Source organism: Patiria miniata, unplaced genomic scaffold (assembly GCF_015706575.1).
Source record: "Patiria miniata isolate m_02_andy unplaced genomic scaffold, ASM1570657v1 HiC_scaffold_6, whole genome shotgun sequence".
Taxonomy (NCBI): domain Eukaryota; kingdom Metazoa; phylum Echinodermata; class Asteroidea; order Valvatida; family Asterinidae; genus Patiria; species Patiria miniata.
Genome location: NW_024037073.1, coordinates 25,513,114 through 25,539,452, shown reverse-complemented (window position 1 = coordinate 25,539,452; position 26,339 = coordinate 25,513,114). Strand labels below are relative to the sequence as shown.

At 38.5% G+C, this 26,339-nt stretch overlaps 1 protein-coding gene across 11 annotated transcripts in view; it reads left to right on the top strand.

Moving 5' to 3' along the window:
- LOC119742634 (tRNA (uracil(54)-C(5))-methyltransferase homolog) overlaps positions 1 to 26,339 on the top strand; it is a 64,951-nt gene that overhangs the window by 18,969 nt on the left and 19,643 nt on the right. For 3 of the 11 annotated variants that reach the window (XR_005272883.1, XR_005272889.1, XR_005272886.1), the window contains exon 1: positions 18,653 to 18,693. Coding sequence is in view for 4 of the 11 variants with exons in the window: in XM_038218765.1 (XP_038074693.1) it covers positions 6,688 to 6,755; positions 7,460 to 7,508; positions 7,833 to 7,896; positions 8,157 to 8,192; positions 18,536 to 18,589 (271 nt within the window). In the remaining 7 variants the exon portion in view is untranslated. The other 8 variants (XM_038218766.1, XM_038218765.1, XR_005272878.1 and 5 more) reach the window with 8 other exon arrangements.

The following is a 26,339-nucleotide window of genomic DNA, read 5'->3' as shown; positions in this document are numbered from 1 at the left end:
GCGGCCAAGTTGGAAGGGCATGCGGTCATTGGCCGCAGTGGCCGCGGTAAAGATCGAGGCCTGATAGCGATGACTTTTTGGTTCTGCACCCAGCAACTTCTTGTATTTCTTGCCCTGTTTCTTCATCGGTTCGTTCTGTTACTTCCACACTTGCATATTGAGCTAGATAGCCCTATGAACAAGAACAATACAAGCACTATCAAACTAATCCTAGCGCAAGTGCGTTTGTGAGGGGAGATTCCAGAAATACCTAACTTACGCAACAACAGCTTGATTCCATGTGACTTAGTGCGCATTACATAATTGCCAACATGACATGATAATCTGTCTATAGGCATCGCAATTTTGGCTTCTCAATGCACGCTGCCTAGCAAGGGCTTCCATAAACCACCTTGAACATCTATCCTGTATAACCACACACCTGAGACTACCGGCTTTTCTCAATTTGTTTTTTTCATTTCCCGAACGAGCCCCCATTTGTCACATTCCCTGGTTGGTCCTCCCCAAGAAATATAACCCTCAGTAGTCTGGTACACCGTCACACAAAATAAATTGTCGAGTAAATTGACAATTTATTTTGTGTGACAATTTATTTTGTGTGACGGGTGTACCAGACTTCTGAGGGTCATATTTCTGGGGGGGGGGGGCAAACCAGGGAATGTGACACTGACAGTTGGTTGCAATCTGTTCTGGTCCTGCACATTACTAATGACACAGGAAGTATTGACAATTCCCTACTTTAAAGTAAAATACGTTTCTATTCTTGATAATATGTTGTATATTACGACATATATACACTGTTTACTCAGTGTGTTAAGGGCCTGTCACATTATATGCGATCTCATAGGAGACCTTACGGCGACCAAAAATATTTCATAAATTTATGCGAGGACATAAAGAAAATGCAGCCAGGACACAGGAAAATGACAGCTTTCTGCATCAAAGATTGATATTATTGATCAGTCTGAAGTCTGAAGGCAAAGTATAAGTTGTCCCCAGAGTATAAATAATTGCAGCTGAAATGTTCAGTGAGTTCAGAATGAAAAAAAAATGGCAGTATTGATGATAACCATACAGAGGACCTTGCCTGCTCGCTTGGGACAATTTGGCAACTGTGCTGATTGCTTGCACACTTTAACTACTACAAAGATGTACAAAGCAAGAGTGGCTACCAAACAGGTAGTGTTGGTAACGAAATTAATCCAAAAAATGATGTCTTTAAAGACAGTCTCTGGCAAGAATATCCGAATCACACCAACAATAATTGTTGGCACCCAGAGTCTTGCTGATATCTTTGCTGCTCGAGATTTAGAGGCTTTTTCCTTGAATGTCAGAGGATTACGCACTGCAGAGAATCTCTCAGCTGCTATGATCACTACAAAATAACTACAAACAGCAACAAATATGTATTTGAATCCCAGGACATACCGTTATTTTGTTTTACCGTTTTGGATTTCCTCAAAAACAACAACCGTGAACGAACAATTGACCGTTTTGTCATTTTACAGTTTTGTAAAACGGTCAAACGGTATTAAGTCGACACACAAAAAATACTTTTTGTTGTTGTTTTTAATTGTAGAAAGCGTTAAACGGTTAGTTGCTTTATTTTTAGAGTGTTGTTTTACAAAATCATGACAATTACAAAACGGTCAATAGTCTTGCCCACCATTTTTTTGGATTTAGCAGGCCTTCATTTTTAGAAATTCGTGGAGCTCAGTTAATCGCTCTCCTGGGAAATCCGAGGAGCTCAATTTGAGCACCCAAAATTGCTCTCCTAGAAAAGTCCGAGGAGCTCGATTTGCATGTTTTGTGCTCAAAGTAAAAAATGAATCCAAATCATTTCCTGAAGCCTTTCATATCATGCACACACACTTGCATCAGAACTGAGAAACAGATGCGACTGTTCACTACAAATTGAGTGCTTAATCCATGTCAATTTAAGGTTTAAGTTTTACTTGTTTGTGAATCATCCTGATGTGGAAATAAAAATGAAAAACAAATTGGAGTTGACTTGTGGTTCTTTATTAGTGTTTCTATTTTGTTCTATTTTACTTCGTTTTTATTATACTCACTTTATTTGATTTTTATTTATTTACTGTTTATTTCACTTTTTATTTGATTTTTTTTATCAAATAGTTTAATTATTTTGGTTTACTAACTTTACTAAAAACCTGTTTTTGTTTAAATTTGCATATGTATCATGTGGTGTAACCGTGTTTTTGAGGGGTTCTAAATTTATATCCAAATTGATGAATAGAACCCCCTCCCCCCCCAAAAAATTCAATTAAATTAAGTCCGGTCATGCATCTGTCAAAGAAATACTTTTTTTGTCACATAAATCCTCAAAATTAGTAAAATAGAAAAGGAAAATAATTATATGAATATTTGGTTTTGGGCACAAAAAAATAAAAGGATCGAAAGTAAGGTCACAGAAATGTACAAGTAACGCCATTACAAAATGTCCAATGGTACTACGCACAAACAATGTCACCGTGCACGGGTGGCCTGTTGACCGGCCGCGCTTGCGGGCATAGCCCGGTAGTTGACACACGGAAAATCGCTTGCACTCTATCGTTGTGGGACAAATGAGCTCAACCTTTCGTAAGGTATTTCCAACCCAAACTTGTCGAAAATGAACGCTAGTTTCTTGTAGATGTACCGGAGATCATTCAAAATGCCGTTCAAACACTCTGGCTCCCTTTGGAATATCACAACTTCCAGAAAAACGGTGTAATTTCACCATGGAGGAAGTTCCTTCCTCCATGATTTCACATAGGCCTACCCACTGTTATCTGGCTGCACAGTATTAGATGCGATGGCGCACAACATCGCTCACACACAACACGTGTGCTTGGGCCACGTCCATTTTATCGAAAATAGGGGTGTTGGTATTACAAAGTAGGTGCTCAGCCCATCCATTTCATAATTGTTTTGTGTTTTCACTTCATCGGAGGTTTATATATTTAGTTTTACATTATAAATATTTATAAACTAATTTATAAACTGATCTCAACCGTAATTATTATTTCATTTTATTCACTTAACGACGGTGCACGTCTGAATGACGATCCTGCCAGTACCCTTTATCATAATGGAATGTGCTACATGTCGTTGACGAAAAGAAAATGGCTAATGTGTCCATGTACATGATGTACGGGTTGGACCCGCTCGAGTAACTGCGAAGTGCGATGTTTACAAAATTCTTCCGATGATTATGGGTGGAATTTATGTGGGTATTCGACTTACTTTTGTAAAAAAAATTTGCAACAAAATCGTTCAAACATCGGGATGACAAGTTAAGAAATCAAGTATATAAAATTTGGATTGACACGATTTTACTGTTGGCTTTATGTAGACAAAAACTGGAGTCGACAATAAGCTTACAAATTTACCTAGGAGCGCTATTATTCGCGCGCCTGAAACCGTGTTAAGGAGCGCGTAGGAGCGCGATCGCGCTCGCGCTCCTTAAAAATGAAGGCCTGATTTAGGTTTGGCAATTAAGCAATGCACTTAGGAATGTTAATGTGTCCTTGGGATCGAGTCATTGCCTGGGCCCTCCTTACATTTTCGTTCTCACGACAGAATTTGCGAATTAGCTATTGAAGAGCCGGGTCGACTTAAACTCCAATTTCCTTCAAAATATCTGCAACTTCATCAAACATCTTACCATCCTGTATCCATTGCGAAAAGTAATGCCCTCCCTTGCAGTTTTCCAGCGCCATTTTTGCTTGCAACTCTTTAAGCCCCACCAACTGAATCCCATGAGAAGGGGTCAGGGTCCGCGCCAGGAATCACACCACGCATTAATTATGCCGAGCCAACACTCGTGTAAAGCAGGGTCCCTCCACCCCCTTGCCCACCGCCACAAAATGCACCACGGACTGTTAACTATGACACTAAAATAAAAAACAGTGTGTATTCAATACTGACCGTTTTGCTGTTTTTCAAAGTTATTTGTGTAAAACTGTAAAACAAAAATAATGGATCGTTGTGCTATAATGAATTTTCCTAAACTTATAAAACGGATAAACCGTATTTATCTTAATACTGTTTGTCGTTTTATAAAACTGTAAAACGACAAAACGGTCAATGGTTCGTTTACTGTTTTTGGTTTTGAGGAAATCCAAAACGGTAAAACGAAATAACGGTATGTCCCGGGTTTTATTTGACACTCTGGAATGCTTTGTACACTTCGGATGAACACAATACAAATATACATTGAGTCATAAGGAAGAGCAAGTCAGCCACAGCCAGATTGGATAAGTACATGTTGATGATTGTACGCATTGACTTCACTCGAATGACTGTGAAGAGAAAGACCAAGTTTAAGAGGAGGCCGATTGGTGCATTGATTTCAGTACTTAACCATAGTATTTGTTAATTTCTTTTGTGAGTCTTGATAAAGTTCTCAAGGTGCTTTTCAACTTCATCGTTCTCCATATCCAACATTTTATTCAGATGTAGCAAAGAGTGTTCTGTCCTATTTCAAGATCACTCCAGGTTTATACTAATAGCAAAGTTGAAACAAAAAGCTTCTGCTTTTTTTCCCCTCGGTGTTTTTTTATCTCTAAGATTTGTAAGGATTAGTTCTTTGTTCCTTGTTTTGAATACATACTAAACCAAAGTAGACAATAGATTTTCAGTTGACTTTGGCATAGATGTGCTTCAGAATAACTTTTTATTTTCTCTTCAAGACTTTTTTTACATGTACATTGTGTAATCCGTCGGTTTTGCTCATATCTAGGTTGCTTAAAAAAAGTGAAATGGCACTCTGCACTTTTTACAGAGTTTTACAGCTCATAAAAGATCACAGACATAACTTAACGCTTCAATTATCTATAACTGAATAAAATTAGATGCAGATCAAAAAATGACACAAAATCAATCAGGTCGTTCGCTACATTTTGCTTACAACATATTTATTTATATCGCACATTTAGAATCTTGACACAAGCTTTAGATTTGGTGTTTGGATAATCAAGAAAGTTATTTAAAATACAGATACAAATAGTCACTGCATCGACAAAGATTTGAAACCATGGAATTCCTACACTCTCTTGCTTGAAATTGAAAGTGTACTTGCATGTAAAATTCAAATTTTCTATTTTTGCACGTATAAGCAGTTTGTATCATGAAGTTTCACATGACAAAGTTAAAATTGCTGAAATCATCTAAAATAAGCAAATTTTACTAGTGAATTTTCAAGAAATTGGTCAATTCTGGTATTTTTTGTTAACACGAAGTGACCCTGCACAGGGTGTCAGTTTGTGAAAACCAAGATTTACAATGAACGTGTTTTCGGAGAGTGCGCGCATGCGCAGTGTGTGCGTGCACTCTCCCAAAACGCGTCAATTTAGGTTTCACGAAGTGACACTCACTAACGCTATTGCATGGGTGCACTCTCCGAAAACACATAAATTTTGGGTTTCACGAACTGACACCCATCTTAATCATTTAATTGCTAATTAACTAAAGCAGATTTTCACAATATAACGTCTATAATTGAGTAGTTTAAGCATTTTCACGTTAAGTGATACCAAAACCTCTTAGATAGATGGATTATTTTAGTGAGTAAATTCGTGTCAAACCTTTAAAAGCATTTTTCTCCGATTTGTATTTCTGCAACGCTGATCACCAGGTGTCAGTTCGTGGTGTCGGTGACGAAATGTTATACTAAGAAATTACCCATGAACTTTTCTTTTTGTTCTTGGCCCAAACTGATGACCAGCTTTGCCAACAGATTGGCTCCCGTCCGTACATTATTGATACTGATTGTGGGGGGGGGGGGGGGGAACCAGCCTACCCAGCAAGAACAGAAATTATGTTTGGCAGCCAATAATTTGGAATTGTAAAGTAATAATTCAATAACTAAACGTGAGCTTTTTTGTGTTTGGTGTTTCATTCAAAAGTGAATAACTTTTGTATTGCTTGAAAAAAAAAAGCAGATTGGTAAGGAAATCTGTTTTTTCGGGATGAAACTCGAAAATAGCACAGAACTTTAAGTAAATTTAGTACTTCATCCGGCATTTGTTGAGTAAAACTGTTATTTGGACAGTTTTCCTTGTTTTTTCCTAGAAGGTACAGCATTAAAGGTGGCATGTCTGTGTAGAGTGTGTGTGCGATTCACAGTTACAGATGATTCTTATTTTATCTGATAAACTGTCTAACTTGAACACATTATCCTCTTTGTTTCAAGCTTAAACTTTAATTTGCAATGCACCACCAGAACTATGAACTGAAGTTAGGAGAATGGTTGTATGTAGAAAGATGACAAGTTCCATACACAATTCATTACCCTTTGGAGGTACGGTGCACACAATACGAGGGCGCTATTTGGTTTGGGTCTAGTCTTTTGCATAAGTTACCCCAATATACCCAAATCAAATAACACCCTTGTATTGTGTCTGCCATATATCGCAAAAGGCTTATAGCAGTTGAGCTATTCACTTTTTCCTAAATTTGTTAAGACTCTGGAATACTGAATGTGCTTTTCACATCTTTTCCCAATCTGCAGGTTAAACAACATGCTGACTCCACTGTGGAACCAGCCGTATGAGGACCAGCTATCCACCAAATAGACCAACACCAGGGAGTTTCTGAGGAATTTCCAAGATGCTGCAACGGAACATTGGGGAGATGTCTCCCTGGCTGAAGCAACAAATGTGAGCTACTCACCAAAGACACAGGATGGTTGTGGGCCAGAATGGAAATGTGATCTTCCTTGACAAGGAACTGTTTCCAGACACAGTTTTCTGGCAAGTGGACTTACATGTACAGCTGCCCTGAAATTTCATTAAAAGTCCAGAAATGATGCTTCATTTTTCTTGAGAATCAATTAAAACTCAGCAAGCTTTGGGCCAACTTCTGAAATAAACTTCCTTTCCACACACAAAAGTCCCAAAGATTAAAAGGGGGGGGGGGGGGAGTTGGTAAAAAAATGTTTACAAACAAAAAACAGAAAAATGAACACAAAACCAAAACTTCACAATTCATAAGCCGATCGAATGAGACTCGCACCAACAATCTCCTGCTTCCTAGTGCAGATGTCTCAACTGCTTGACCATCAGGCTTGCTGGGGTTGGCTGGCTGGTTCCAATCTGATATAGCAGGTGCCACAATCAATGAGTTTAATTAATTGTTTACGTAGGGGAGTTGTGAATGTGAATACCTGGTTTTGACCTTCAATCTAAATTAGAATGCACTGTATATTCAGTGCTGTCTGAGAGCTTACGAGCAAAGATTCTGCAAGCTTGCTTGGGTGGGATATGAACCCATGACCTCCTGCTTACTAGTGCAGACATCTTAACCACTCAATAACAGAGCTTGCAAAGGTTAGTGGGCCAGTTTGAATCTTGTGCATATATAGCTTTGGTTACCACAAGAAATTCACAAGCCTGTTGGAGTGGGATTCGAACCCACACCCTCATGTTTAATAGTGCACTCTTCATTTGATTGACAGGAAGAACCACAGTGGGATGGCATGTGAGTTGGAGCCAATTAAGCCGTCGGTGAGTAAGCTAGGTGACAAATATTTGTTGATAAAAATATAGATTTTATTTAAATTTATTTGTAGTATTGTGAATGATTTTATGAATTATAATCTCAATGATAGTTCACATTGGCACATAGTGTTAGGTTAGCTTGACTGGTGTGATCTTTGAACTCGGGTAGATAGATAGAGTCACTTTACTTGTACTAAATTTATATTTCATCCTGGATTTCTTGTTAGATAAACTATACAGCATGTGAATCTTTTGTGGGGTAAATATTCCTGACATTGGAGATGTCTGATTTGTTTCTTTCATTTTCATTGTTTGTTTGCACACTCACAGCCAGTATTAGAGAGTTATCGCAACAAGTGTGAGTTTACCATCGGCAAGAGTGTAGATGGCATTGGTGAGTGAAACTGGCATTTATTTTTAGTTATCCAACCTCTTCATTTTTTTATATGTTTCCGCTCCGTTCACAAGCACCCCCTCGCCTGGATATAAAGTGTGCACACATGTACATAATGTGCCTGTTATGAAAACCGCAACAGAAAGTTTCGGGAATTTTTTTTCTCAGTTATTCCCCAAATTTCTTGTCAGGTCTTCACGAAACTTGGCCTGGGTAAATTGTGCAAAAGTTTCAGTTTCATATCTTATTTTCATTGACAGATAACACTGTTGGTTTCCGGCTTGGCGCTTACAAAAGCAAGTATTTTCACAGAGGTTTCCATTTCGCAAAAGCCGTAGATAAGCGTTCATGTTTGATTGGATCAGCTGTGGAGGGGCGTGGCCCATTAGTAGCTAATGTTGATCAATTCCAACAAATCAGAATGCAACACACAGAAAGATTGACAGGTGTACATATTGTGCATTGTCTAATATGTCAGTCAGGAATTAATTGTTGAGAAGAAAGAAACAAGCCACAAAAGACTTAAACCCTTGTCATCCCCTTTGCTGACCAATGTGTTGGCTTACTTTTCTGACATGAATATTGAGGGTATATGTTTGTACTTTCAATATTGACCAGCAAGCTCTTTTACTCAGTAGGGATTTTTCAACAATTACATTTGTACAAGCAAGAATTAGGTTTTAAAAACAAAATTCAGAAAAATCACTGTTTGTTTAAATGTTGCTAGTGTACACTTTTGTGTATTTTATCACTGATCTTGCTTTTACACGCAGATTTGTTTGTCCTGTAAAAAGTATGTGACTTTTAGAAACATGGTTTGCCCTGCAATTTTTTTTTCTCAAATATTACTAGGTGTCAGAAAGACGTAAGAGCTCAAACACCAATTTGGTGATAGTATATTTCTGTATTATTTGTGTTTAGAGTTTTAAATTACACAAGGAAATAGCAGCTTTAATGAACATATAAAAACAGCAATTCCTCGGATACTGTGCAAATTAAGATGCATCTTGTGTGATGCTAACTTTACAACAACATTCATATTTTACAGCATTGATTTTTCATTTACCCAAATTCGAAGTACCCTTGAGTCCATCTAAGAGAAATATTAGAATATTGCTTTGCATTTAAACATCATACAGACATGGAGCTCATAATGTAATACAACAGACTAGTGGTGCTACACAGATTATGTACAATTATAGAGCATGCAAGTCTCGCCAGTTCACATTCACTTTTCATGTGAACATCTTGGTACCAAACACTGACTAGTCTAGCCACAGACTCCCGTGTTTGAATTCACCCAATTCACCCAATGAACGGAAGTGGAGGTCCACATTTCTTCAATTTACTATAGTAATCAACTTGCAATATGTTTTGAATGTGTTGTAAATTGGAATGATTTTTTTCTGGTTCAGAACCCATTCTTTGCCCTTGACTGGATAAACCTAGTAAAATCACTTAGGTTTTTGAGGTCAACTTGCATCCTCTATTGACAGAAGTGGAGTACAAATTGCTGATTTCAACTATCAACTACATTTTTTTTCCAGATAGTAGCCGTGAAGACACCTTTAATACACCAGACTTAAATCCCATACTGTACATCTAAAGCCTACAATGGCCTCGTATATTATATATCTGTGCTCTGCAGCAAAACATCTATTCAATTGGATTTCTCCTTGCTAAAGATAGAATTCAAGAAAGTTTGAACAAAAATTCTGCACTTTAGTTGGTCTGCAAAAAGTATTTTCCACGTTGTGCTACATGTACATGTATGCACAAAGATTGGTGTAATGTATTTGGAATCAGATGCTCCTAATGCATAACTTGCAACTTTGTTGATCTGTTACTTAGGCTGTGTCTGAAACGCGCTTCTAGAGCTATGGCTACGGCTATTGTCAGATTGTTCCCATGTAATTGTTTTGGGTGAAGACCTAGACAATATAGCTCTAGCCGTATCAATTTTTTAATCTGTTCATTTGTGCATCAGGTCTTGACCCACAAGAGAACCATTCCACCAGCACCTCTGACGTACCGGTGACTGGGGCTGCCATAACGGATCCTTAGCACTATCTGATGCAACAGCACTTCACCTCACATCTTTTGAATTTTCTTTGTAATTTATGAACCTAAAATTTATACATGCAGAGATATCAGTTTGTGCATATATTAAAGTATGTCATTGACTACCTGCCATGTGCTAAATAATGAACAAATCAGTGATATCAACCTCAACCAAAGCACTTTGTAACTTTTTGTCCTCTAACAGCAGTGAAACTGAAGTTCCATCTCATGACATCTCTGTATTGCTCAGGAATATGCAACTTGGCACTGTCATAACAATATTTAAAACCTGAAACATCCTCAGACATAGATTACAGAGGTGCATTTCCTGAAATAAAAAACACAAAATCTGTTTTTAAAGCACTTAAAAAGTATATTTACAGTGGAAAATGCCAGGGCCATATGTTAATAGTGGCAATACATGTATATATTCACACAGAAAAGAAAGAAGAAACTTGCTCATATAAACATGCAACCATGTACACAAAACCTCATTCAAGTAACAATTACAATAATTTCTGAACCACTTGCACATCCATTGATAGTTGGTTGCGATCTACTCTGGGCCTGCACATTACTGATGTCATGATTTGTACATGTATTGGCAATCTCGAAAGGAATTTTCATTTTCAATGCAGCATATTATACTGTTCATGTTTCTTGACATTCCAATGAAGAAGATGTATGAAAAAGAGAAGCCTTCAAACCACTCTACAGTTTGAACACTACACTGCAAGTTCAAGGCACACTGACTGTGCATACTGCCCAATTTATGTGGATGGTTTCCTCTCATCATTTACCAGAGAACATTGTTCTTGACAACTTTTAAAGGATGGACTCCCTTCTGGTTCTGGATGTGCATACTGCTGCCCTCGTGCTGATGGCTCAGTGCCAGTCAGCCCAGGACATTGTTCCTGAGTACTTGCAAGTGACTGCTGGCTCTCTGCTGGTTCTGGATATACACACTGTTCCCCTTGCATGGATGGCTTGCAGTCATTGTTCCTCATGAGAAATTGCAAGTGCTGGTTCTGCATGTACCTCAACATGCACTTGAACATGCTGCTGACTGTGCATGGATGCCTTGCTGCTGCTTTGCCTGGAACATTGTTCTTGACAGCTGTCCAGTGACTGCTGACTCGCTGTGTGTTGTGCATGCCCTTGGCTTGGTGGCTTGCTGCTGCTTGGCCTGGCAGCACGGTGCTCTTGGTCATTTTCTGCCTGTGGAATCACATGAAGCTCAATCTGCTTCCCTGGCTGCGATGGTCGGCTGGGATTCCGTCTTGGGCAGCAACGACAGCACAGTATGAGGAATGAGAAAGCCTTGACTACAGCTTCACGAAAGTCAGTGTTTGTGGCACTGTAGACTAAGGAATTAATTGAGCTATTGATCAGTTGCAAAATTATAATGCATGTACCCAGAATATGAATTGTCTCCCCAAGTTCCAGATAGGCAACAATCTGAGCAGTTGAAGTTAACTTTGATGCAAGTGCATGTATTGTCATAATTGCAGCTGCAGTGTACAGTGAGTTCAGAATGAAGAAAATGGCAGTGTTGATGATAACCATGCAGAGGACCTTGCCTGCTCGCTTGGGACGGTTCGGAAACAGGGCTGATTGCTTGCACACTTTCAGTACTACATAGATGTACAAAGCAAGAGTTGCTATCAAAGAGGCAATGTTGATAATGGAAAGAATCCCAAAGTAGACTTTATCGGAGACAGCTTGTGTTAATGGTAAGAAAATCAGAATCACACCAACAATAATTGTTGGCACCCAGAGTCCTGCTGATATCTTTACTGCTCGAGATTTAGAGGCCTTTTCTTTGAACGTTATAGGATTGCGCACTGCAGAGAATCTCTCAGCTGCTATGGTAACCACAAAGAAATTAGAGTTAGCAGGGAACGTGTATAGGACACTTGTTATTGCCTTGTTGACCAATAAGTTGGACTCTATAGGTGGAAACACTGCAAATATGAAGCGAGTCATAAGTAGGAGGGAGTCAGCCACAGCCAGATTGGATAAGTAGATGTTGATGATTGTACGCATGGACTTCACTCGAATGACTGTGAAGAGAAAGACAAAGTTTAAGCAGAGGCCAATTGGTGCAATGATTTCAGCACTTAACCATTTCATTTGATTAGCTCTTTCTTCACTCATGTAAAAGTTCTCGAGGTGCTTTGCAACTTCAGTTTTCCACCCAGTTGATGGAGTGGAGGTGTTTTGGTAGCCATCACCCATAGTTCATGCACAATGTAGCATTGAGCTCCGTGAGTTACATTTTATTCAGATGCAGCAAAGAATGTTCTTCTCTATTTCAAGATCACTCCAGATTTATACTTACATGGATTGCAAGACTTTAAACAAAGTGTAATTGAAACAGAAAGTTTCTTTTTCGTTTCTCTCCTTCCCCCCCCCCCCCACATTTCTGTCCGATTTTAATGCATGTGACTATCTTGTGGTATCAGTTCCTGTAACCAAAGCAGATGCATGTACATGTAAGTCAGTTTCACTACTTGCACTGACATGAAATCTGAGCATTGAATTTGTTTCACTTTTAATTATTTGCTCCAGATTAAACATGCATATTGTGTACATGTAATTGTTGTTTGTATGCAAGTCGGCCCTTCATAAGGCATACATGTAAATGCCACTCAATGTGAGTGCTACCGTACAAGCTGAAAAGACAGAAAAAAAGAAGATGATAGAAAAAGGAAGACAATTAAGTTTAGCATGTGAGAGATGCATGTTCACATTGTGTTTAAAGTGGGTGAGTCAAAAAGAAAGTGACCCGCACCCAAGATTTTTTTTCTTTAAAAGCAATCAAATTAGATACACCGAAGAAGTATGTCTTAAAAGAGCATGTTCTTCCATTCATCTGAAAAAACACAATTACTAACATTGATCCATGCCATCCAAAGTTATGCATACATAAAAAGAACCCATTTGTGTAGCTGTCCAAGGAATGTGATAATATTAAAAGCTAAATGAGCTAAGTGAGAATTACAGATTACACACAAGTATTCAAATACAAGTGAGAGTTTAATGATTGAAATATTCACTATCAGGTTGTGTGTTTTGAATATGAGAAACAAGTCAACTCTCTGTTTCTTTGAAATATGGTTGGTAATTTTTGTATCTTTTCCTTTGCAAGTTCTGGTTCATTCACGGAGGTGGGAAAACGATGGATGTTTCATTGTCCTCAATGGGTACATGTATTATCAGTTCGCAGCACGGTAATTGATAAGTGGTGGACAGCCAAGTTTTGTGATCATTTTATAGAAATAGACATAAATTGGGAATAGAGTATGCAATTTAAGTGAAATTTTCACAGTTAATGGTCAATAAGATGTACTTTATCCGTGTTTTTTTTTTACATAGAACAAGCCAAATATGTTAAACTTTTTTTTTCAAATTAGGTCACTTTCTTTTTGACTCATCCTGTAGTTGGTTCAATTGGTTACGTGGGAATATACTTGATGAATACCTCCTGAAATGGTTTTGGGGATGACAGTATATGCCTATGGATGTGATTGGACGGAGGAGCAGGTAGTTGGTAGTTGGTTTCAATTTGGTCATGTTACTGACGAAGGAAAGTAACATTCACTCAAAACATCTTTAAGCACTAATTTTACTTTGTACAAAGTTGTATAGATGTAGACAACAGCAAAAAAAGAGGAGATTTTCTATTCTCTCAATCCATGCTGTCTTTTTCCCCAAAATGAATTGTGTTCTTCCCTTGGATGTTGATTTATTTACCCATACAACAATTCTGTACTTCCCTTCTGTTTGATATTCAATTTGATCTGATAAGGAATGAAGTCAAATGGATAGTTTTTATTCACAAATCACAATTTGATTTCTGTTCATCTGTTGCTTATTTTTTCTTTCCTGGGCGAATGTTGATTGTCATCTGATAAGAGGGTTATGTTTTTTTTCACTTTCTGGGGTGGTTGTCATTTGAAATCAGTCTCTGCCTTGCCTGACAATCAAGTTGATGTTGTCATATTCTCAGTTTTGTTGATGGAACATCTTCGCAAGGCAATTTGCAAGGGCTAACTACTTGGTCCTAACTACGTGGTGACATGAACTAGTAAAGGTTTGCGGTACCACCATGTAGAAGTCTCTTTTGGGAAGATGTGTGGCTCAGAAAAGAACCGGTTGGTTCTTTTCAGAACCACACATCTTCCCAAAAGAGACTCTACATGTCTACATGGTGTTACTGCAAACTGCAAACATTCACTAGAACACTGTCTTCCACAAATGTGACAATTGGGAAGGGAAAAGTGTGCTTGTCTATTTTTTATTGGGGGAGGGGAATGTAATCCCCAACCCCTTTTCTTCGCCTGACATCCCCCCCCCTCCCCCGCCCCTGATACTATGTAAATGTTTCAATAATTGCATTGTTTATGTTTCAGTGATAAATATAAAGTGTTTGAGGACCTACATGGATCTATTTGGGCCTACAACGACGCCCATTCACTGAGCGGATTCGGGATTAGATTTGGGATTACCCATCGAGAACTCGAAAAGATAGGAGAGACCAAGGCCAGTTTCTTTGGTAAAATTATCCAGTCAGGTAAGACAAACATCTGTGAAGACTCATTTGCATTGGTCCACATCTCAATTCTATGTGAATGATTGTGAAATTTGAAAATGTGAATCAGAAAGAAGGAATCAACTTCAGTACAATTGGTTTTCATCCATTTAATTATTGCTATTCTTTTTCATATATGTACTTTTTGTTGCCCTGGCCGAAGTATTTTACAAACACTGTACACTCGAGTGTAGTCCTAGGGCTTGCACAGAGCAAAAACACAAGCTTTCTTTGGGTTGGACACAAACCCACAATCTTCTGCTTCCTAGTGCAGATGCATTAACCACTCGACCACTGAGCTTGCTGTGGCCAGCTGGCCGTTTGGAGTCTGATGTAGCAGCGTTTAACCCAACTTTGTTTGTGTAGGGGGTCATTGGTTTGAGTCCCACCTAAGCCTTCGGACAACACTAAGTGTACAGTGTTTACAAAATGTGTCTGCGAAGGGCAAACAAAAATCCAATATAAAAAAAGATAATTTACATCTCGTAATTTTTTTTTCCTGCCCAGGTTCCCATCCAGATGATCCTTGATAAGACAGCAGACGGTACAGTCATCGACTCCAACACCCTAGCCTTACAGATGAAGACCCATCCTGAGCAGAGGGACAAGCTTAATGTCGTCACCTCATGGGGGCCTTTGCCTGTCTACCCTGGGGTGGTCAACTCAGAATTACCTAGTAGGTACAGTGGACTCTGTGACCAAGTACCAGAGTTGTAGTCAGGTCACCAACGTCAAGTCCAAGTCCGAGTCTCCAATCATAGTTCATACCATATACTGTTTAAGAGAAAACCCACGGAGAAGTATTGCCCCCACCCCCCCCAAAAAAAGAAAGATTAACCGCAACAAATTCAAAGAGTGGTCGGGTTGTGCCCAACCATTCAAAAATCTGATTTAAATCAAATAAATCTGATTTTATTTTAATTTTTTTTTTTTTAAATCACAAAAATCACCAACCAGTTGGTTTAAATTTGTTTATGTTACTGATTATGGAAAGTAGAATTCACATTGTTCATGTATGCAGATCTTTGTATGGTAGATAACAACAAAAAGACAATTTTCATTTTAAAAGTCAGTGCTGCCTATCCTCAACAATGTTTTCTTCTGCTGATGAATTGTTCAACTGCTAGGTTTTATTTTAAGGGAAAAGTACTTGTACTTGTTTTGCCATTTTAGTCATCTGTATGCAACCCTCTGAAAAAAAGTTCTTTTTGGTTGTATTTGCACACTATGAGACCCTCCTGCTGAGTAGACTGGTTCCTGGTCATGGTATATTCTGATAGGGGTGGGAAACAGTCAACCACATGAGAACTGAATAAAAGTCAGGCTGCATTTGTTCCTTCATTTTCATTTTTGTTTCCCCACTCACAGCCAGTATTATATGCAACAAGTGTGAGTTTACCATGGACAAGAGTGTAGATGGCATCGGTGAGTGAAACTGGCATTCATTTTTATTTATATCCAATCTTTTCATGTTTGTTCTGCATCCTTTTGATTTGATGATTTCTGGGCAACTCTGAAGTGTCATTGGTGGGATGTGAACCTCATCCCCCTGCTTATAGAAACTCTCTCATTCAGAAGTAGATTGAGACCAACTGTCCGTGGACCCACTGGAAAACTGGGTCTCACGGCATAAACACCGGGGTGGGGGATTTATCCCTACCCATGTTTTGACCAGGGCAGTGGGGAAATGGGCAATGGCATTATCATGTGTTGGGGAAAATGCTGCTCATTGAATCCTGTCAGCATGGCTTTACAAAGAAGTTGAATTAGTTCTGAAATAAGCAAAGAGTAACTCTAGGCAATCTTAAATGAAAGTAAAATTTGACATAAAAGCGTTTATTTTCTTGTTTTTTTTTTAAAGGATAGAGCACACCTACTACCAGTATTGGTGTTCAAGGCACTGCATTATTCTTTAAGTTAAAAGTGCACATTGCCTGGAATGGACGTAACAGTTTCATACAATATGCTTGTTATGAACACCTCAACAGAAAGTTTCTGGATTTTTTTTCTCAGTTTTTTCCCTAATTTCTTGTTGGTCTTCATGAAACTTGGACCTGAATAAATTGTGCAAACATTTCAGTTTCATGTCTTCTTATTTTCATTGACAGATAACACTGTTGGTTTCCGGCTTGGCGCTTACAGAGGTAAGTATTTCCTCTGAAGTTTCCTTTTTGCAAAAGACGTAGATCAGCTTTCATGTTTGATTGGATCGGCTGTCGAGGGGCGTGGCCTATTAGTAGCTAATGCTGATCAATTCCAACCAATCAGAATGCAACACACAGAAAGATTGACAGGTGTACATATTGTGCATTGTCTAATATGTGTGTTAGGAATTAATTATTGGAAAGAAAGAATGAAGCCACAAAAGACTTTAACCCTTGTCATCCCCTTTGCTAACCACTATGTTGGCTTACTTTTGTTGCATGAATATTGAGGGTATATGTTTGTACTTTCAACATTGACCAGCAAGCTCTTTAACTCGGTAGGGATTTTTCAACAATTACATTTGTACAAACAAGAATTAGGTTTTAAATACAAAATTCAGGAAAATCACTGTTTGTTTAAATGTTGCTAGTGTACACATTTGTGTATTTTATCACTGATCTTGCTTTTACACGCAAATTTGTTTGTCATGTAAAAAGCATGTGACTTTTAGAAACATGGTTTGACCTGCACATTTTTTTTTCTTAAATTATACTAGGTGTCAGAAAGACGTAAGAGCTCAAACACCAATTTGGTGATAGTACATTTCTGTATTATTTGTGTTTAGAGTTTTAAACGCAAGGAAATAGCAGCTTTAATGAACATATAAAAAGCAGCAATTCCTCAGATACTGTGCAAATTAAGATACATCTTGTATTATGCTAACTTTACAACGACATTCATATTTTACAGCATTGATTTTTCAATGACCCACATTTGAAGTACCCTTGAGTCCATCTAAAAGAAATATTAGAATATTGCTTTGCATTTAAACAGCATACAGACATGGCGCTCATAATTAATACAACAGACTAGTGGTGCTACACAGATTATGTACAATTATAGAGCATGCAAGTCTCGCCAGTTCACATTCACCTTTCATGTGAACATCTTGGTACCAAACACTGACTAGTCTAGCCACAGACTCCCGTGTTTGAATTCACCCAATTCACCCAATGAACGGAAGTGGAGGTCAACATTTTTTCAATTTACTATAGTAATCAACTTGCAATATTTTTTGAATGTCTTGGAAATTGGAATGATTTTTTTCTTGTTCAGAACCCATTCTCTGCCCTTGACTGGATAAACCTAGTAAAATCACTTAGGTTTTTGAGGTCAACTTGCACGCTCTATTTACAGAAGTGGAGTACAAATTGCTGACTTCAACTATCAACTACATTTTTTTCCAGCTAGTAGCTGTAATGACACTTTTAATACACCAGACTTAAATCCCATACTGTACATCTAAAGCCTACAATGATCTCGTATATTATATCTGTGCTCTGCAGCAAAACATCTATTCAATTGGATTCTCCTTGCTAAAGATAGAATTCAGGAAAGTTTGAACAAAAAAAACAGCACTTAATTTGGTCTTCAAAAAATGGTTTCTACATTATGCAACATGTATCAGGCCTGCAACTTTTCCTCGGATCCGCTGATTTCCTCGTTTTTTACTTCTCATGAATGCCATTACAAATTGAAAAACACTTTACAAAGTCTTGTGTGGTTGGAATTTCCTTGTTTTTTTTTTGCTAAATTTCCAGTTGCATGCCTGATTTATGCACAAAGATTGGTATACATTTGGAATCAGATGCTCCTAATGCATAACTTTGTTGATCTGTTACTTAGGCTGTGTCTGAAACGGGCTTCTAGAGCTATGGCTACAGCTATTGTCAGATTGTTCCCATGTAATTGTTATGGGTGAAGACCTAGACAATAGCCCTAGTCATCTTATTGGTTCTAGCCCTATCAATTTTTTTAATCTGTTCATTTGTGCATCAGGTCTTGACCCACAAGATAACCATTCCACCAGCACCTCTGACGTACCAGTGACTGGTGCTGCCATAACGGATCCTTATCACTATCTGACGCAACAGCACTTCACCTCAGAGATCTTCAAGATTGAGATCCAAAACCTCCCAAGACATTTTGGATTTGCGGTGAGTTTGCTCTCTAAGCATTCAACTCTCGATAATGATAATCGTGCGTGGATCCAGGATTATTTTAGACAGGGGGCACATCGTTGGAACATTTGCTCAGAGAACTATGCGAGCGCGGGAAATTTTGGATTATAGATGCTCTGTAGTGCAATGTGAGGCGATTCCTGGCCCCTCTTACCCTGACTTATTTGAGCAAAACGTTTTAAAATATATGGATTTTTCATTGGTTTAAAATAAACTCTTACTATTTACAAACCTAAGTTTCTTCTGTTCTTCACTTGATAACCATGTATTTTCGTCTGCATATTTTTGTGCATTATATTTGTAAAAAGGAATTTTATAGACTTAGTTTGTAAACTGTTGCAAGGATGCTTTCTAATGTATTGTTTCAAGTTGAAATGTTCAGTTTATCAATAAGAACAAACCGCTTGAACATGTACATTCAGTACATGTTACAGAAATGTTCTTGGGTTTAATTCAGTCCAGTTTCAATTTCAAGAATAGGGCTTAGTTATACATGTACAGGTACATGAATTTGTAATGTACCATCGGCAGATTGGCGGCGCAGCAAGACAAATTGTATAAAACTCTCATCGTAGTTTGTACACATGTGACTGGTCTCTTATAGTACAGTAAATAGCCATCGGGCCTTTGGCGCCATGATTGCAATTCCCATTTAGTACGATACATTGTGAAGGTGTTTTCGTCATTTTGTTACATAAAAAAATACAGTAAATAAATAATTGTACATTGATGACGTTGAGAAATAGACATCCGGAATTGGTGTATACCTATCCCAACCCGGCACGGACAGGCGCCTGTCTGCGGCCGCCACAGGCAAACTCCAATAAAAAAATCCCTCGCTTGCACTTGAGAAAGCAACTCACAGCGTGTTCCGTTTAACTTGCCAGAGCATGTCTAGAGTGCTAAAATTTGTCTTTGCGCTATAACTGCTGATTTTTGTCCTCAGAACAAACAGATCCCTTTTAAGTACCAAACTTATCAGATTTGTATTTTCAACGATGTGTAGTAATGTCAAAAACCTTTTTCGTAAAAAAAAAAAAGTTTTATGAACGGATCCATGTATGCCTTCAGGGGTGTTTAATTTTTTTCGGGGTTTTACATTGTTTCTCGAATAAATTCTTAACAAAAATTATATGATGATGTTGAAGAACTCATTTTAAAACAAGGAAATGTTTTGGACTCCGTGAAAAGTGTAATTTGTACTTGAAAAGTGCACTTAAAAAATGCTGGCAAATTGTTTTTATGGAAACACACCCCTTGTGTGTCGTGCAACACAGCAATAAGCTGCATGTGCTTTTTGTAGAGAATTCATTGTAGAGAGTACATACGTTCGTATTATGCAGGGTTACATAAGGGGGAAGTACGTTGGGATTGCAGTTTATTTTGAAACTTCTCGGCTCTCGAGCTTGCTGTGTCATACAGCCAGTACGCAATGTTTGCAGGCTGATGTTTAATATCAGCGCCGGTATATTTGGAAGGAGGTTGCCCTCCTCCTTCCCTCCTTCTCACTCTTCTCCCCCTCTTTTTGTCCTTTTTGTCTTTTTTTTGTGGACCCTCGGACCACCCCTGGATCCGCGCCTAAATTAACATACAGTTTGCACTATTTTTGTATAGCATAAAGAAATTAAAGGGCCGCGAAATGAATTTCCCTAAATATTACCATATATAAGCCTGTATTTATCAAAGTAACAACTAAATGTACTTATTTATTTCCTTTTTTTCAAGTACTCTTTTTACAATATCCAACAGTTTCACTTTACAGCTTTGGGATTTTCTGTGTAATTGATGAACCTAAATTTCTCTGCATTGTACATGTACACATAGCAGTTTGCACATTGAAGTATCCCATTGACTGCCTGCCATGTGCTAAATGAAGAAAACAGTCACATCAACCTCGGCCAAAACCATTTTGTAACTTTTTTAGTCCTCAAACATCAGTGAAACTGAAGTTCCAGCTCATGACATCGCTGTATTTCTCATGAATATGCACCTTGGCACCATCATGAAAATATGTAAAAGCCTGAAACATCCAAAGACTTGGAATACAGAGGTGCATTTCCTAAAATTAAAAGCTCCAAATCTGTTTCAAAGGCATTTAAACAAGTACTTAAGGTGGAAAATGTCAGGGTTAGCCATATGTTAGTGCCAATAGATGTGCATTTTCACAAATAAAAAGTAGCAAACTTGTTCATTTACAAAAACCTCATCAAGTAACAAGGAACAGATACGGAAAGTGTACTCCATTTGTCGAGAAGATCATTTGTAAGTATTTCAACACCACTTGAATGCATACATTGAATGAGTTCCAGCTGTTCCCTTTACTGATAGTTGGTTGCAATCTGCTCTGGGCCTGCGCATTACTGATGTCATGGTGCATACGAGTATTGGCAATTCGCTAAGTAAAACACATTACAACTCCAGCATATTATGCTGATAATATTTCTCTATTTTAAATCTACTTGGCACACCAATATAGATGATATATGAAAAAGCCATAGATCTACTCTACACTTTGAACACTACACAGCAAGTTCAAGAGCAACTGCACAGTGCTCCACTTACATGCATGGCTTGCACTCATCCGTTACCAGAGAACATTGTTCTTGACAACTTTCCAAAGATTGACTCCCTTCTGGTTCTGGATGTGCATACTGCTGCCCTTGTGATGATGGATCAGTGCCAGTCTGCCGGCAAGGACATTGATCCTGAGTACTTGCAAGTGACTGCTGGCTCTCTGCTGGTTCTGGATGTACCCACTGTTCGCCTTGCATGGATGGCTTGCAGTCAGTCAGACTAGAACATTGTTCCTGATGATAACTTGCAAGCACTGGGGTCCCTGCTGGTTCTGCATGTACCTCAACATGCACTTGAACATGCTGCTGACTGTGCATGGATGCCTTGCTGCTGCTTTGCCTGGAACATTGTTCTTGACAGCTGTCCAGTGACTGCTGACTCGCTGTGTGTTGTGCATGCCCTTGGCTTGGTGGCTTGCTGCTGCTTGGCCTGGCAGCATTGTGCTCTTGGTCATTTTCTGCCTGTGGAATCACATGAAGCTCAATCTGCTTCCCTGGCTGCGATGGTTGGCTGGGATTCCGTCTTGGGCAGCAACGACAGCACAGTTTCAGGAATGAGAAAGCCTTGACTACAGCTGCACGATTGTCAGCATTTGTGGCACTGTAAACCAGGGAATCAATTGAGCTATTGATAAGTTGCAGAATATCTTTACATATAGTCAGAGCATATAGTTTTTCTGCAAGTTCTAGATATTCAACCTCTTGGGCAGGCCTAGTGTAACTGTTACGTATGATTCTAATAATTGGACTTGCAATGTCTAGCGAGTACAAAACGAAGAACACAGCAGTATTTATGATTACCAAATGGAGGACCTTGCCTGCTCGCTTGGGACGGTTTGGCACTGGCAGCAGTGCTGATTGCTTGCGCACTTTCACTACTATGTAGATGTACAAAGCAAGAGTTGCTATTAAACAGACAATGTTGATAATGTGAGGAATCCAAAAGATGATTTCATAGAAGACAGTGTCTGTTATTGGTAACAATATGAGAATCACAGCAACGATAATTGTTGGAACCCAGAGTCCTGCCGATATCTTTGCTGCTCGAGATTTAGAGGCTTTTTCTTTGTGTGTTAAAGGACTGTGCACTGCAGAGAATCTCTCAGCTGCTATGGTAACCACAAAGAAATTACAAACCGTTATAAGCATATAACGAACACCCCGGGCTGCAACTTGCAAGGCGTCTATTGGTTGAATAAACAGTGCATACAGAAGGCTATATGTAAGGAAGAGCAAGTCAGCCACGGCCAGATTGGATAAGTAGATGTTGATGATTGTACGCATGGACTTCACTCGAATTACTGTGAAGAGAAAGACTTTGTTGAGGAGGATGCCGATCGGTGCAATGATTTCAATACTTAACCATTTTATTTGAAGAAGTCCGTGTTTAATCTCGTGAAAGTTGTCACAAAGCTTGTCAATGTCACTTTCCCTACCAGTTGATGGAGTGGAGCTGTTTTGATAGCCATCACCCATAGTTCATTTACAGTGTTGTATTGATCGTCATGCCGAACATTTAGTGCATTCTATTGGAAGATCACTCCTGTTTTGCCTTTAACAGAGAATGTACACTGTGCATTTATGAGAATTAAGTTGAAAGCTAAAGCTCGTTCGTATTTGTCCGGATTTTTAATCTTTTTATTTGGTTTTGTTTTAACAGCCATGTTACAAAAATAATCAACACAGTTTCATAATTGACATTGGCATGATAGTTGCCATTTTTGTTCAAGTTTGTGTATACATCCTTTTAGTTCAGTGTCTTTCCCTCCCATACATTGCATACACATGTGCGCCTTGTTCTCCAACCCAAACTATCCCAAAACCACAAAATCCCAGCCCCTGAATAAAATTGTACTTTGATGGATTCAGAATTTCAGAACACATGTTTTTCCGTAGCTTTAGATGAACAGATAATGTGATATAAGTTTAGTCTTGTTGGGATTTTGGAGAATTGATAAAGCTTCCTTGGAGTTAAAGAGTTAAATCTTTGATTAACCCTAACGTTTCCTAAATACTTCAAAATTTTGTTTGCAAAATGGAGGATTTGCAGGATTGAGGCTTTATGGCAAGAAAAAGTGCACTTGGTTGGTATTTTTAAGGATGCACTGTATCAAGGTCTTGGGCCAGACCTTGTGTTATTTATGCTCAGCCGTACATAAATTTAGGCCGAGATTATACTTGAAATCCTCTGCACTGCTCCAGGATGTCACTGGCTCTGTCTCAACATATTGACAGTGATTGCTATAGGATTTTGCAGGATTGAGGCAGTGGTTACCCCTCCAAGGACCACATTATAGAAATAATTGATAATTTTGCAGGATTGAGGCTGCTAAGCAAGTTTTACATTGAGGCAATTGGAGTATGTTGCAGGATTGAGGTTGCATTCTTGCAAAATGCCTAGGGAATTTAATAGGTTAAATAGGTGAAGCTCTGCATCTGAGCCCTAAATATCATGCAACACCAACTGTTGGATTGTGACGGATTTCGGAGGGTAAAGTCTCAAGAAAGCATAAAATTAAAAGAGTAATGTTAAAAAACACTGGCAGTATTTTACAGCTCTACATGTCGGGGGTATAACCTGCGCAATGTTGTATTTTTTAGGGGTGTGCAAATACGAGTAATACAGGAACCAGGTACCCGATTGAAAAAAAACCACGGGTTCCTGGGAAACCCAATGCCAAACATGCCAAAATTCAAATCTCGGAAGTTGCTGTTGAGATTGTTAACTACAACCGCATCGGCACATCAGTACAGCAAGATACAAGTACAGTGAACTTTATAGCTTTACGGTTTTGTAAATTGCAGCTTAGTAATTACTGTAATTAAGTAATTTGAAAGTTGGTTATGGGTACCCGATACCATAAGGCCAAAAAAAAAAAAAACCTTCTGCTTCCGGTTACCCGACCCACCCTATTTTTAGTCTGCGACCCTAAACATTTTATCGGCAGTTCCAAAAAAAAGAATGATTGAATAAATAAAAATAAAATCTTGTTGTTTTTTCTGTCTTCTCAAAATACCTCTCAACAACCCTTTTGCGTCAAAAAATGCTTGTATTTAGTTTTCTTATTTATGTTCACTATTTTTTTTAAAAGGAACCATTATTTTAAAAAATTTGCTTCGCAATTCGATGTCACGGTGACTATAATCACGTGCGTAAACCTAGCTCAATGCAGCAACAACTGGTTCCCCGCGCCACGCAGGGACCAATTTAGAAGACATGATGAAAATGCTGTAACAAGTCTGTGCATGGCTATGCAATCGATAGCGTTGGCATGGCTATGCATTGCAGGCCGGTGCACTGTCAACTGGTCGGATTCGTTACATAAAAATGCCAAGAAATCACCGATGGAGAAAGAACAAATTTTTGCATGTTAATTCACAGAATTGATCAAGCTTATTTTCCGTGTTCAGGAGTTCATTTGGAGATCGCACTACTTTTACCGGTATTTGGAGTGATACAATGCAGCGTGTTTCCCGAAATTTTCGAACGTAAAAAAGAGGTCTGACGGCCGCACGTCACACATGCACAGTGCATCACACTTCGGAGTTTTGGCCAGCTTCCCGTCTTGACTAGCCTCTTGCATATGGTGCGAACGACCTGAATTTTCCATTATTTTTTGAGAATTATCGAAGGTAAATATATTGACAATAATTAATGTAGGTTTTTTTCACTTTTTGTGGCCATTTTGTGTATAGCTTTTTAATTCATAGTGCAACGGAAATAGTTCAGGCTAAAACTAAGCATATAATTGAACACCCCATTCAATCTGCATTAAAAAAAATTGGCAAAAAAAAAAATATTCCGACCGACCGACCCTTTTTTTGAAAGGCATGTAATCGGAAGCAGAAGTATTTTTTCAGCCTAATCAAGAACCGGTTCCTGACATCGACGGTCGGGTACTCGGGTACCCGGTTCCAATGCACAGCCCTAGTAGGCCTATATTTTGCATTTTTTTTGTTTCCTGATTCAGCTTATCCTGTCAAGAGTAGTAAATGGGTTCTGTAATAAGAAAAAAATACAAATTTGAAAATTTTGAAATACATGCATATACATGTACAGGGTGAGGCAAAAAGATAGTGACCAAATTTAAAAAACATTCGCTATCAATATTTCTGGAAAAAAAAGAGTGGACTTGTTCTTCTTTTTCACAACACAAAATCTAATCGTATCAATAATGTTTCAGTCTTTATTTCAATTATTAAAATCTCATTTGTTTTTGAATGCTTGTGTGTCATCTGTAATTCTCACTAAGCTCAATAGCTACATGTACCGATACCAGTGGTCCTGATTCCATGGACAGCTAAAAATAGGTTCTTTTGAGTAAAACATGCATTTAACTTCAGATGGCATGGATCAATTTCAGTAACTTTTTTTACGTTGAGTTAATGAACATGCTCGTGTAAGACATACATTTGTGTATCAAATTTGATTGCTTTCTAAGGAAACAAATTTGAATCTAGGTCACTTTCTTATTTTACTCGCCCTGTACAACACTATTGAATTCATATCACCCAACCCAAAATGTCATCTTATAAATAGTTGGGTTGCAGTACCTGCTGCTAGGTCAGATTCAAACCAGCCAGCCAAACCCCGGCAGGCTGTGTGGTCGAGTGGTAAGCTGTGTGCACTACATGTAGTAAGCAGGTGGTCCTGGGTTCGAGTCTCAACCGAGTATAGAATGTGCATTTTTCTTTCACAAGCACTGGGACAACACTCGGCGTATACAGTGTCTATAGTACGTCCGTGACGGGCAAAAAACCAACACTGAAACTATTGCAAATTGGTGACTAAATAATAGTAAACATTTCATTCTCAACTTCAATGCAGTCGATCTTGACATCGAACATTTGGAACATAAAAGCAATGGTAGTGATAAATCACGGTTAACTGGCTCTGTCTTGGACGTTACACTTCCTTTCATAATGCTAGAATTGCCCATGTGTGTATTTCTTTTTGTTCTGACGAGTTCTGACAAAATGTTCTTCTGTTCTTGATAAAAAGGTTTTGTTTTTGAACTCCCCAGCAGAAAGGGAATCTCTTACTTTTTC